We start from the raw sequence: 13,032 nt of genomic DNA on the forward strand, positions 1-13,032 counted from the left end.
ACCAAGTGGAGCAGTAATAAATTTTCTATAAGTGAGAAATACCCGAAAAACTGAAAATCATGCAGCCAATGAGGCAAACGCCGCTGACATACAAACACCCCATGCCGAAATGTAGAGTTTTGGGGGCCCAGAGGTGCTGACAAGTCACCTATTTTTCTGGAGGGGATAGAAGTGACAATCCGTTGGCAGCAAATTTCGCGCTCCATTGGCCCGCGCATGTCGCCAAGAAAAACAAGATGACTGTCAAGTGCCGAACTCCAGTTGTGAGGTAATTTGGGCCCAAGGAAAGGGGCGCTGCAAGGTGCCGAGCTGACAATTGAAAAGTTAATTGAGCAGCGCTCAAATCGCAATTAATTACCGACCGACAGTAGGCCTACAAGGAAGCGCCAACTTCGCTGCTGAACTTGACATCGAAAATGGAGCAGAAAACGAAACTGAATTCGATACTGAAACGAATACCAAAAGTGTGGACAAAAGACAAATTACCCGAAACCAGTTTGGCCCGCAATTGTCAAATTGTCAGCCGAGATACTCGCACTTTTTTACTTGTTACCGGTTTGCTCTTCGGCTTTTTCGACTTTTTCAGGGCGCCACTTCTTTGGGGCTTATTCTGATCTGTCGCCCCATATAAAGTGACGTGCGCCGGGAGTGGTCGACATCATTAAGTCGGCGTCGTTCCAAGAGTCCAAGAGTCCAAGAGTTTAAGAGTCGAGCGGATACTCAGTCGTCTCGTCTTAGTCCCCAATCGCAGTCAGAGCTTCCTGTGCGGCACGTGCCAGTTCATCCTCGAGCAATCCCAGTCCAAAGGAAGTGATTCCACTTTGACAATGGCAGGCAAAGTAAGTTCAATAAAGTGGGACTCGAACTAAAATCAGAGGCAGATGTGAAAAAAGTGGTTTAGTTTGAATGGATTTTTCCATCAAATGTTCATATCAATCCTTGCCTATTAAAAATAGCTAGCATAGAGGTATGCATAATAATTCATATTTGAGCAGCTCCAAAAAAGCAATTTTAATTCTTTACTGGCCAAAAATGTGCGGACGAAACAATTATAATATGCATGAATCAATTTGTTTTGATTTGCATAATCACATAAATAATAACAACAATCACATATTGTTCCTAACAAAAAATTAAATCTCATTTAGATCAATTTCATTTGATTAATAAATAAATACATAAAAACAAGAAGAGCAAGCCAAAGTGTATATACCCTTGCAGCTACTGCAAAAATGAAATATTCTTTAAAACATCTAAATTTCGATTTATATGCTAATAAAAATATCTAAAATATTGAGGCTATTTTGATATTCAGCTAAATTCTTCTATCGTTCCTATTTGCTATATTCGTCCGATTCGGCTCGTTCCTACTTATATACTACTGCCTTCTACAAGGGTATACAAACATATTTTTAAGTGCTGGCAATAATCAGGGTAATTGTTTTTTTTATTTTGGAAACAATGTATTTAACTCTTTAAAACTTAAACCAAATTGGTATGTCATTCAAAAGATAAATACAAATTTTCAAGTACAGTTTAGATCAAGTTTTTAGTACATCATTGCAAGGAAATTTTAATTATATGGAAATATCAACCAAAAACAGTTTGGAAACTACTTTTGAAAAACTTTCGTGAAGTTCATACTATAAACTTAAAGAGGAGAAGTATTTAAAAAAAAGATTACTGAAAAAATGTTTTTAATTTAGTAATTTAAAGAATATATCGAACTTAGAGACAGTTTTATTCCAATAAAGATTAAAGGGTTTTTGGGTTATTTTATTATATAATAATGATAAAAACTTAAAGGAAAAATCAACAGTTTTCAGTTTCCTTAAAAAATAAAACAATGTTAAATGCTTTTAAGCTGCATTTCGTTAATTAAAAAGTAAGCATTTAAATAAATTAAAATGAAAATGGTCCTATGCTTTTGAGCACTTTATATTTCCCCACTACTTTTATTTTGACCGCAGCTGTATATATATTATATATATATATATATATATATATGTTTATCCTGCACTTCAAAAAAATGAGCAGTGCAAGATACAACATACATTTTAATTGCATATTCATATCCACCTTTTTCTATTGCAGAACCTGGTTGTATTCTCCCTTCTGGCCATCGCTGGATCCTGTCGCGCAGGATTCGCGGCCACCTATGCCGGCTTCCACCCGGGATATGCCACCTACCAAGCTCCGGCTGCAGTCTACCACTCCGCTCCAGTGGCCCAGCCTGCTGTCTATCATGCCGCTCCGGTGGCCCAGCCTGCTGTCTATCACCAGGCGGCTCCTGTTTTTGCCAAGACGGTGGTGCCAGCTGCTCCTGTCTACACCAGGTCCTATGCCCTGCCTGCACCAGTTGTCAAGACGGTGGCGGCCCCCATTTCTGTGCCCGTGGCATCTCCAGTGGTGAGGACCGTGGCTACTGCTCCCGTGGTTGCTGCTCCTGTGCTTAAGCAGGTGGAGCTAGAGTCCTCGCCACGCTACGACTTCTCCTACGGCGTCCATGACAGCATCACCGGGGACATCAAGAGCCAGGTGGAGACCCGTGACGGAGGCAACGTGGTGGGCTCCTACTCCGTCCTGGATGCCGATGGCTACAAGCGCACGGTGACCTACACCGCCGACGATATCAACGGATTCAACGCAGTGGTTCAGCGTGAGCCAGTGGTGGCCGCCCGTGCTGTGGCTGCTCCCGTGGTTTCTGTGGCTGCCCCAGCACATGTGCCCGTTCATGTGCCCGCTCCAGTGACCTCTCTGCCCGCCCCCATTTACTACCCCCACCAGCAGGTGTTTGCCCCCCAGCAGGTGCAGCAAGTACAGCCAGTGCAGCAGGTCGCCGAGCAGCAGGGTGAGGTTGTGGAGGCTCCTGTGGCCACTCAGCCGGAGCTGGAGCCCACGCCCATCGACTACAACGAGGAGCAGCAGCAGCAGCAACAGCAGCAGACCTATCCCCAGGATCAGCAGTTCCCACCTTTCTCTCAGTCGGGCCAATCTTCTCCAGCTTCCGATAACGATGACTCCGATGTGGTGGAGGCCCGATCTGTCACTGAAGCCAACAGCAGCACCACCTCCACCACCGCAGCTCCGGCTACGGAGGAGAACAAAAAGACCGCCTAGACTGGACCATGAAAGGAAATATTGTTGAAATAAATGCGAAAATAAATACAAAATTTGAGAATATATATAAACAAATCGGCTGATTTCTTTTTGATTTCTTTAGCAGGCACAGATTTCCAAGCAACAAGTAAAGCAAGTTTTCCCATATCGTTCGTAATGGACCAATACTTTTCTGATGCTGATTAGAACAAAAAAGTCCACGTTCAATTACCAATGGTCATTGACCATATATACACTCAGAAAAAGATTCCTTGATTTTAGGACAAATTCCTATTATTTTATAATAAATTAAACCTGGCCTTAAAATGTAGGAAAAAATGACTTCAAAAATTGCTTAAGGCCATGTAACAGACCATTTTTAAGGTCATGTTTAGGAATTTTTCCTTAAATCAATGAATTTTGTTTTCTGAGTGTTGGTTCAAATGCCAAATCCAGCCTGATATAGGATTTACTAAGATGATTTCGGCAGCTTAAGAATAACCACATTAAAAAACCTAAGCTTAACAGTTCAACAAATACTTACGTTAAAAAAAAAATTAAAAGAAAGCCGAGCTTAGTAAACGATTCTATAATAAATTCATTCGATAAATTGATAGCTCAAAATTTTAATTGTGCACGATAAAATGTATAAATATAATATATAAACAGTTTACTCCTCAAAGTAAGCTGGAAACGAACAACAAATGTGAGCATAAAAAAGCGTTGAAGCTAAATCGATTGGGAGCAATAACCTGTAAAAAATGCTTTTTTATTTCGAACATAAATACAACAGATTAAAAAGAGCATTAAGCAGGAATTTGTTTGCATTTATTACATTATTAATAATAAACGACAGATTAAATGGTACCAGTTCAATAAAAAACAATTCCTGAAGAAAAAACACTGTGAAATCCAATATGAAAAAATACATTAATTTTTCGTCACATTAAAAGTGGATTTAATTTATAAGGACAGGTTGCTCGCGGTTAAACTATTAAACATTAAAACATTAGTCATGCATAATTTGATCGAGTTATGCTAAACAATTTTTAGAAATTGCTAAGTAGCTCTTAAACCCAATTATATCGATACATACATTAAATCTTAACTGTTTTAATTTAATGTCCTTTTGAATAGTGGAACAATAAAAATAATTACTTCCTTTATTTTTGAGCCACTCAATTTAAACTCACCCGCCTGCTTTGCAGATTCAGCCAAAAGCTGAACAGCTAAATTTTGTTCATATGCGCGCCATCGAAACGAGTTCCACGTTCCACAAGAAATTAACGGAACGAAAAATGGCAGCGCCCTCCGTCGGCGACGATCAACTCTACGACCATTGATCGCAGAGTTGCTTTTGGTTTTCGATGTATTTTTTATTCAATATTTTAATCGATATGTCAGGTACCTATTTCTATCAAGTTACTAACCGTCATTTACTTTTGAACACGTTTTCCTGAAAGTAGTGTTTTTTTTAGCTGCCGATTAAGACTTTTTATAGAAGAACTAGTCCGATTTGAATATTTTTTCAATATTCCAATTTTTAAACAAAACATGTTTGGCCCTAACAGGTTAAAAAATCACTTAAAAATTGAATTGTTAACTTATTGGTGCATAAATTTCAAATTTGAGAATTGCGAATTTGGATAAATTGCAGATTTTCCATCTCAATTTATTTGAGACGTGCGAAAATTAACATAAACGTTAGTTAAACGATGATCAACATGAGCAGCGCTGCTGCAGAGGGAAGGCCCACCAAACATCGATGAATGTTTTGAAAACATCGATGACATCGATGTTGGCGTCGATCCGCCTCTAGTTTTTCAAACTAAACGGTAAATCCGGCGGGCACAGCAAGCATTGACATCAATTTCGCATTGATTTCGAGTTTGTCAACGTGTTTCACAGCACAGTTACACCGGCACTTTCAGCGTGTTAACACGCACAACAAATTCCTATTTTTTGTAGAGGAATTTTCAAAATTGTGTAAATTTTCTGTGAAGTGATTTTAGCCAAGCCAAAAAGCCAGCATTCGCATTCAGAGGACTCGAAGGTAAGTGTGTGTGCGTGTTCTTTTGTCCTTTGCGCGGTTTCTCCTGCGGTTCCTTCATTCCTTTCTTCTATAACCACCTCTTCCTGTTCTCCTTCATTACCTCTTCGTCTTTGCCTCTCCTTCCGCGATGCTGCAAATGGCGGCTGCCGCAGCTGTTGCTTTGTTGTTGCTAGCCAGGGGCGTAGGCAATTATTTGCAGGGGTTTTGGCAAGTTTGAACTCCCCTCTTCTTCGAAAGACATTAAAACATGTGATTCCGAATAGTTGTTAAAATTAAAATTTGAATACATAAGAACTTATTAAGAAAACTTGTTGATTGAACACCTGGACCCTCTGTTCCAAGTTCTGGCTACGCCCTTGGTGCGCCCTTTTAAAAGCCGGTCTCGAAACGGCGAAGGAGAACAAGAAGAGGGGAAGTAATCACAAGCAGCCCTTCATTAAACTTCTTTACTTTTGAACATTTCGTTTTTCAGCAGCCACATATAAACTAAAACCAAACAATAACTGCCACAAAATGAGTAAGGCGGATTCGAACTCGCGTCAGGGCTCCTACAAGTCCAACACCATCAACACGCAGGTAATAAATCCGGATCCCGGCAGATCTCCGTTCGTAACTAACCTCACTTTCTTGTAGGACTCGCGCATGCGCCGCCATGAGGTGACCATCGAGCTGCGCAAGTCCAAGAAGGAGGACCAAATGTTCAAGCGGCGCAACATCAACGATGAGGACCTAACTTCGCCGCTCAAGGAACTAAATGGCCAGTCGCCGGTGCAGCTGTCCGTGGACGAAATAGTGGCGGCCATGAACAGCGAGGATCAGGAGCGCCAGTTCCTGGGCATGCAGTCTGCCCGGAAGATGCTCAGCCGGGAGCGCAATCCTCCCATCGACCTAATGATTGGCCATGGCATCGTGCCCATTTGCATACGCTTCCTGCAGAACACAACCAAGTGAGTATTGACAATTGAACACCCATCAAAGCAGTTCTGAATCCTCTCCTCTAGCTCTATGCTGCAGTTCGAGGCCGCCTGGGCTCTGACCAACATCGCCTCCGGCACCTCGGATCAGACGCGCTGTGTCATTGAACAGAATGCCGTGCCGCACTTCGTGGCCCTTCTGCAGTCCAAGTCCATCAACCTGGCTGAGCAGGCTGTTTGGGCCCTGGGCAACATTGCCGGAGACGGTGCCGCCGCCCGCGACATTGTCATCCACCACAACGTGATCGATGGCATCCTGCCACTGATCAACAACGAGACGCCACTCTCTTTTCTACGCAACATTGTCTGGCTGATGTCGAATCTGTGCAGGAACAAGAATCCCTCGCCGCCATTTGAGCAGGTGAAGCGCCTGCTGCCCGTCTTGTCGCATCTCCTGCTCAGCCAGGATATCCAAGTGTTGGCCGACGCCTGCTGGGCACTGTCCTATGTCACGGACGACGATAACAGCAAGATCCAGGCTGTGGTAGACTCGGACGCAGTGCCGCGTCTGGTCAAACTTTTGCAAATGGACGAGCCGAGCATCATTGTGCCAGCCTTGCGCAGCGTTGGCAACATTGTAACCGGAACAGATCAACAGGTAAGTCAACTAATGATCGCTTTTTGCGTAAATATTAAATTGGCAAAAATCACATTAAAATCAAACAAAGGTAAATTAATTGCACGCTCTATTGGATAACCTCACACATTTTATTACGGATGCAATTAAATCTATTTTCCACATTTTCTAGTTGATATGAAAATTCCACACTTTGTTTATGCAAAAAATATTGCATTTGTTTTATTTGGTCACCATTAAAATCTCTTTCAACCAAATGCCTACTAAAAATACATAAAAATTAAGGTGGAATTTGTTTGGATGTTGTTGTATTTGGTGTATTTTGTATGTTGTATTTTTGTTCAAAAACGTATTGCATTTTATTCGACAACCGACATAGAATTTCAATGAACATTTATAATGAAATTTTCTTAAAATATAATTTTATATTTTAGACTGACGTGGTTATTGCAGCTGGAGGATTGCCCAGGCTAGGACTTCTTCTGCAGCACAACAAGAGCAACATTGTCAAGGAGGCTGCCTGGACTGTCAGCAACATCACGGCAGGTAACCAGAAGCAAATCCAGGCGGTCATCCAGGCCGGTATCTTCCAGCAGCTGCGCAACGTGCTTGAGAAAGGGGACTTCAAGGCCCAGAAAGAGGCTGCCTGGGCAGTGACCAACACCACGACGTCGGGCACACCCGAGCAGATCGTGGATTTAATCGAGAAGTACAAAATCTTGAAGCCGTTCATTGATCTTCTGGACGCAAAGGATCCGCGTACCATCAAGGTGGTGCAGACGGGCTTATCCAATCTGTTCGCTCTGGCTGAGAAACTCGGAGGCACTGAAAACCTGTGCCTGATGGTCGAGGAGATGGGCGGTCTGGACAAGCTGGAGACCTTGCAGCAGCATGAAAACGAGGAGGTCTACAAAAAGGCCTACGCTATCATCGACACTTACTTCAGCAACGCCGACGACGAGGCCGAGCAAGAGTTGGCACCGCAAGAGGTCAACGGGGCCCTCGAGTTCAACGCCACCCAGCCCAAGGCTCCAGAGGGTGGCTACACGTTTTAGGCTAACCACACACCAGAAATCCATACGCCTCTCACACGTTTCGTTAACACCTTCGACCGCGCTTACACGTTTTTCCTTTTTTTTGCCACAAGCTATGCCATTGTCAAACGCACACATTACATCAGAACATTCCCGAACTCTTGGAGGCATGCATGCAAAGATAGGCTTAGATATTACACACAAATCGCCTCAAATCATTGATCGGGTTAGCAAAACACAGCTACTAACCCGCAACTCGTACCCCTATGATCCATTCATACATTACAACTATACAACTTTGATTCGGCGTTGCCTGGCAGCATGGATCTCTGGTGCATTTTCTCGTTCCGGATGCAACCTCTCGGGCAGCTGTGCTGGCTAAGATCATCCTGGTTGCTGCCCAGACCCGTCTGCGGGGAGCGTCTATCAGTCTGTATGCGCGTGCTTGGTCTTTTTTTACTTGGAAACGAGCTCATTTCGGTTATTTTTTAGGCTGTTTAGTATTTATTTATGTATACAAAAATTGGTTTTAATCCTCCACCCTCTCGCAAGCATTACAACAACTAATCATCCACTTCACACCAGTGTCCTCATCCCCGATTCCTATGATTATATTCAAGTTATCAATAAATAATGAATTGTTTGAAAGATTAATAATAATAATGTCTTTAGTCTGTTAATTTAAACATTCGAAAAGCACACTCTTGTAAACTGAGCGGGAAAAATTCATTTATATATTTTCTATAAATAATGCCCAACCGTCTCTGGGCAAACTATGCATTCTGCATTTTACATCTAAAAAGTATTCTATAATATAAATTGTTCGCCAAGTGTAGCACAGTTTTGGGCTTTTTAAAATAAATTCGTTTGTTGTAAGCCTTGTGGCATTCAAATTTATATTCCGATTAAGTCAATCGAATTTTAATTGTTATCCCTTCTCGCCAAGCTCCTTTGAGGACTATCCTATTGGTAAAAAGTTGTGCGGTCCGTTCAAGTTTTTTGTGCATTTTAAATCGCTGGCGTACAGTAAGCGGATCAAAAGATTATGGCCTATCTTGTGTAGCCACGCGCATTTGTGCAGATTTGTCCAGATGTATAGTACAGCGACCTCAAATATTCCAGATTAGATAAACTGATTAGGCAACAACTACTGGCACAGAACGAGCCCCACAAACAACTCAATCAAAATGACTCGCTGAGCGGTACTAGCGGTCCAGCGTAAAAACAAAACAAGTAGAGTGTCGTCCATCAACATCATCATCATCCACAGCCTCAGCCACATCCACATCCAAGTTCCTATTCCCATCAGATGCAGCGTCAGTTCGCCGAATCGTCTGTGTAAATTGACGGCAAACAAATTATAAAAATAGATTAAAAATTCAGCATCGGAAAAGTAGTTGCCGAAAATTCGAACCGAGCCGTGGAAGCATTGGCCGGACGGAGCTTTTGCCCCCTCGTTGCCCAAGTGTCGTCACCGATGAGGCGGGCGAATTTAATTGGTTCTTTTTTGTGCTATTTTATTATTTCCGAGCAGAAGCGTTTAGTTGAATTTTGGCCGAAGCTGCGTGCGGGCGTGAATCTCTAACGGCAACTAATTTATATAATTGCTGCCCGATCTATATTTCGTCGTTAAAATATCTTACGAATTCAGCCAAAGGTAATTGAGTGAAGAAAGTGATAAGAACTGAGCTGTAAATGTAAAAAATACCTTCTTATGATGAACGATTTGCTAAGATTCCCCGAAATTTTCACAACAAACTATTGTTGCTGATGATGCCACTTTGAAAACAATTCTGTGACCTCATACTCCAACGCCTCATTGAAAATCTGGCGAGGATTCACCATATGCCACTCGGTTATTATCCATTTACCGCAATGTAGCGTTTTAAAAATAAAAAAAAATAGTCCCCCAACAAAACAAAACTGAAATACTTTTGACAAACTCACGATGTAGTTAATTTCGTTGAGTAAAACAAAAAATTGGCACACCAAAAATAAACAATAAACATCTAGCACTAGAGCAGCGCTACTTTATAGCGACAATAGTGTGGTATATAGGTACACAAAAAAAATTTTTTTTTTAATTAAAATGATATCTAATCGTACAATTTTAATATTTTTTCTTCAGTTTTGATTAAAAGTGCATCACAAAACAAACTCTAAATGTTGAAATGTACTTGAAAAGTTCATTTCATTTATCACATTTACCGATTTAAAAGAAAAGGCTTTTTACTTTGATTCCACGATTGACATTTATAAATCTAAAGATTTTGTTTAGACACTAGATATGCGTGTTAAGCGTATAAGTATTGAAACCCTTAAGATTCCTGTAAGCTCTACAAATGATATATGTTTTTGAAGATTTTTGGTTCATTGTTATTAAAGATTTTGGTTTCTGTGTAGGCAGCGTGGTTCTCGCGATTTTGAAACGGAAAACGGCTTTTCGTTCGTTCCGTTTTTATTTTCCAGTTCGGGTGGGCGCGCATTTTGTTTGTTGATGTGGCAATTAAGCGCGCAAGTGTGCGCGTCGCACAGAAATCGGCATGCAGAGCTGCAGCTCTGGATCGGGAAACTATATAGTGGATGAGGGTGTGGGTGCTCGCTAAACAACGGAGGCTGCTGCCGAAATTCGCGTGAAATTAAAAGTTGCCGCAAATATATAGCCGCAGCACTGTCACAAAGTTTTCCGCCTCGGCGTTTCCGCTTTGTTTACTTGCCGAAAATAGTGTCAAGTTTGGCCTAGTGTGCTCTCTTGTTCACTTTATATATTCAAGGCGTTTCTTTTGTGTTCTGTGTGTGCTCATTCGGGTCAAATGAAATGGAAGATAATTTACATTTTCATTACAAAATGCACTTCACAGGGCAAAGGTGAATTTAAATAGGATTCAATATATCTGCTGGCTGTTATTTAAAACTATATTTTCGTTTTACTTTGGGCATTTTATGACACTAAGTCTACTTCTGTACGTCGGCACATGTGTTTTGCATTATGCCGAAGGGCGTTTTTATGCTAAACAAGTGCTTTTGATATATCAACCCATGTGGAAGCGATAAATTCACGCCGTTATTAATAAGACTTTACAGAAAAGCGAATTCAATTAAAAAAAAAAATGTATGTATTATGGAGGAAAAGGATTATTGTTTGCTCTTGAAGAGGATACTAAAACGATTACCATTAAATTTCAACAAAAGTAAACAAATATTGTGAATCAATCTACAAACTACGCTGTACATTTGCTTAAATTCATTGATTCGAACTAAATATTTATACCTACGTGTTCTTGAAATATGATTTGTATTTTTTATAGCAATTTATTGTTTTAATGCCAAAGTCTATGTAAAGGCTACCAAAATTTAAACTACACTGGTAAAACAAAATATATGAAATCCAAATATTTTGTACCAATACATTGTGGTTTTTTAGTTATTTTTTTTTTTTTACTATTTTTATGAATTTATTTTAATAATTTAAAATGTAGAATAAAATGCGTTTAAATTAAATAGGAACTATTTTAAATCTTATGTTTTCAACACTAATTAAAATAAAATAATAATTAAATAATGGAATTCAAAATGCTTTATATTTATATTATGAATTAATTTGTAATTTAGAGATACAATTTTTATTAGTGCTATCTAATGCTTATCTAATTTTTTTTTTTTACAGAATTTGATTGAAAGAATAGTGGACCAACAAGGACAGAATGAGTGAAAGTTCCAGCCCTTCGCCGAGTTTCGTGCCCCATCAATCCCATATAGGTGCTGGGATATACCACAACATAGCCACAAGTTACACAGATCAGAATGTGGTCGTATCGCCGCTGCTCGTGGAAGCCACCCTCTCACTTCTGTTTTTGGGATCGGATGGAGCCACTGCCGAGGAGATGCAGAAACTGCTGCGACTGAAGGAGCGCTTCCCTAGCAACGCAAAGATGGCCAACTTCTATGCCGCGGAACTGGCGAATATCACAGCGGATCCAGACACCCGCCTGCAGTTGCAGAACCGTTTGATGCTCCAGCCACTTCCTGGATCCGCATCTGGCATTGCCGATGACTTTCAGAAGATTGCTCAGACCTATTTTCATGCCACTGCCGAGTGTGTTGACCTGGAGCAGACGGAGAAGCTGCGTCGCCACATAAACGAGCAGATCTTGGCCAGCGTTGGCGGCGGCAGCTGGGATCAGATCCAGCTGGAGGGTAGTCCAGTGGCCAAGACGCTGCTCCTGCTGGCGGCCAGTCTGCAGAGCAAGTGGTTCCTGCCCTTCAGTGCCTACAGAACCGGACTGTATGAGTTCCACAGCGGCAGCCAGGTCAAATCGGTGGCCATGCTCTTCGACGACGACATGTTCGTCAAGTATGCGGAGCTGCGGGATCTGGACGCGCGCGCCATTGAGCTGCCCTACGAGCACGCCGAGGAGCTGTCCATGCTGCTCATCCTGCCCAACCAGCGCCACGGGCTGCCGCAGCTGGAGGAGCAGCTGCGGGGCCTGGACCTGGGCGCACTGCAGCAACGCATGCAGATGGAGGGCGTTCAGGTGCTGCTGCCCAAGTTCTGCATCGATTTCGAGTGCAGTCTGCGGCAGCCCCTGAAACAGGTCTGTAAACCGCAAATATTGCACGCTTTCTGCACGCTTTTTAATCTCAAATAATTTGCCCAACAGCTTGGCTTTGAGGAGATATTCGGTGCATCGGCCAACTTCAAACATCTGCATCCCTCTGGCAGCCTGCCCGTTGTCGATGTTCTCCAAAAGCTGCGCATTAGCTTGAACGAGTCTGGATCCGGACTCCCGTTGCCATGCACTACAGCAGGTATTATGTTTTTAATAGTCCCCAAAAATGTGCACATCACTATACATAAGCCTTTTCAGAGTATAAGCCCATTGTGATCAGCAATTCCTCCCGCCAGAAATTCTTCCGAGCCGACCATCCATTTTTCTTTGCCATTCGCAGTGAGAAGGTGACCTACCTAATGGGTCATGTGGTGGAATCCTAGAGCCCACTGGGACAAGCTGAGAAAGTGGACAAGTGGTTTGTGCAATATTTAAACTTATATAAAAATAAGTAAAATAAAACTAATATTTACTAAAAAAGTAAATAATGTTAAAGCCGATTAAAAAAATGGGCTTCCCAAGGTATGTGAATTTTTTCTGATTTGTCAACTGGATATTTTGTTCCAATTCAGATACACTTTCAATGTATTTAATTGCAATAAACTCTTCCTGAAAGGAACTTTTTGACAGATGTCAAATACTAATTCCTTATTCAAATTTATTTCCAAAGAAGATTAAAAAACGT

At 41.6% G+C, this 13,032-nt stretch overlaps 3 protein-coding genes across 4 annotated transcripts; all 3 read left to right on the plus strand.

Moving 5' to 3' along the window:
* Window positions 1-627: 627 nt before the first annotated feature.
* On the plus strand, window positions 628-3,195 carry LOC128262690 (cuticle protein 19.8). The gene is made up of 2 exons (XM_052997100.1): window positions 628-839; window positions 2,095-3,195. The coding sequence occupies exons 1-2, from the start codon at window positions 828-830 to the stop codon at window positions 3,118-3,120; spliced, it is 1,038 nt and encodes a 345-aa protein (XP_052853060.1). The 5' UTR covers window positions 628-827; the 3' UTR covers window positions 3,121-3,195.
* Window positions 3,196-4,920: 1,725 nt separating this feature from the next.
* LOC128262685 (importin subunit alpha) lies at window positions 4,921-8,277 on the plus strand. 2 transcript variants are annotated; one of them, XM_052997094.1, is made up of 5 exons: window positions 4,921-5,152; window positions 5,625-5,728; window positions 5,786-6,099; window positions 6,154-6,724; window positions 7,138-8,277. In XM_052997094.1, exons 2-5 carry the CDS (start codon window positions 5,666-5,668, stop codon window positions 7,756-7,758), a joined length of 1,569 nt encoding a protein of 522 aa, XP_052853054.1. In that variant the 5' UTR covers window positions 4,921-5,152; window positions 5,625-5,665; the 3' UTR covers window positions 7,759-8,277. The 2 variants fall into 2 exon arrangements, with proteins under 2 accessions (XP_052853054.1, XP_052853055.1); XM_052997095.1 differs by having other exon boundaries at window positions 5,628-5,728.
* Window positions 8,278-8,990: 713 nt separating this feature from the next.
* On the plus strand, window positions 8,991-12,821 carry LOC128262689 (serine protease inhibitor 42Dd). Its single transcript, XM_052997099.1, has 4 exons — window positions 8,991-9,394; window positions 11,405-12,332; window positions 12,399-12,546; window positions 12,606-12,821. The coding sequence occupies exons 2-4, from the start codon at window positions 11,442-11,444 to the stop codon at window positions 12,728-12,730; spliced, it is 1,164 nt and encodes a 387-aa protein (XP_052853059.1). The 5' UTR covers window positions 8,991-9,394; window positions 11,405-11,441; the 3' UTR covers window positions 12,731-12,821.
* Window positions 12,822-13,032: the final 211 nt, after the last annotated feature.

This window comes from Drosophila gunungcola, unplaced genomic scaffold, assembly GCF_025200985.1.
Source record: "Drosophila gunungcola strain Sukarami unplaced genomic scaffold, Dgunungcola_SK_2 000001F, whole genome shotgun sequence".
In the NCBI taxonomy this organism is placed as follows: Eukaryota; Metazoa; Arthropoda; class Insecta; order Diptera; family Drosophilidae; genus Drosophila; species Drosophila gunungcola.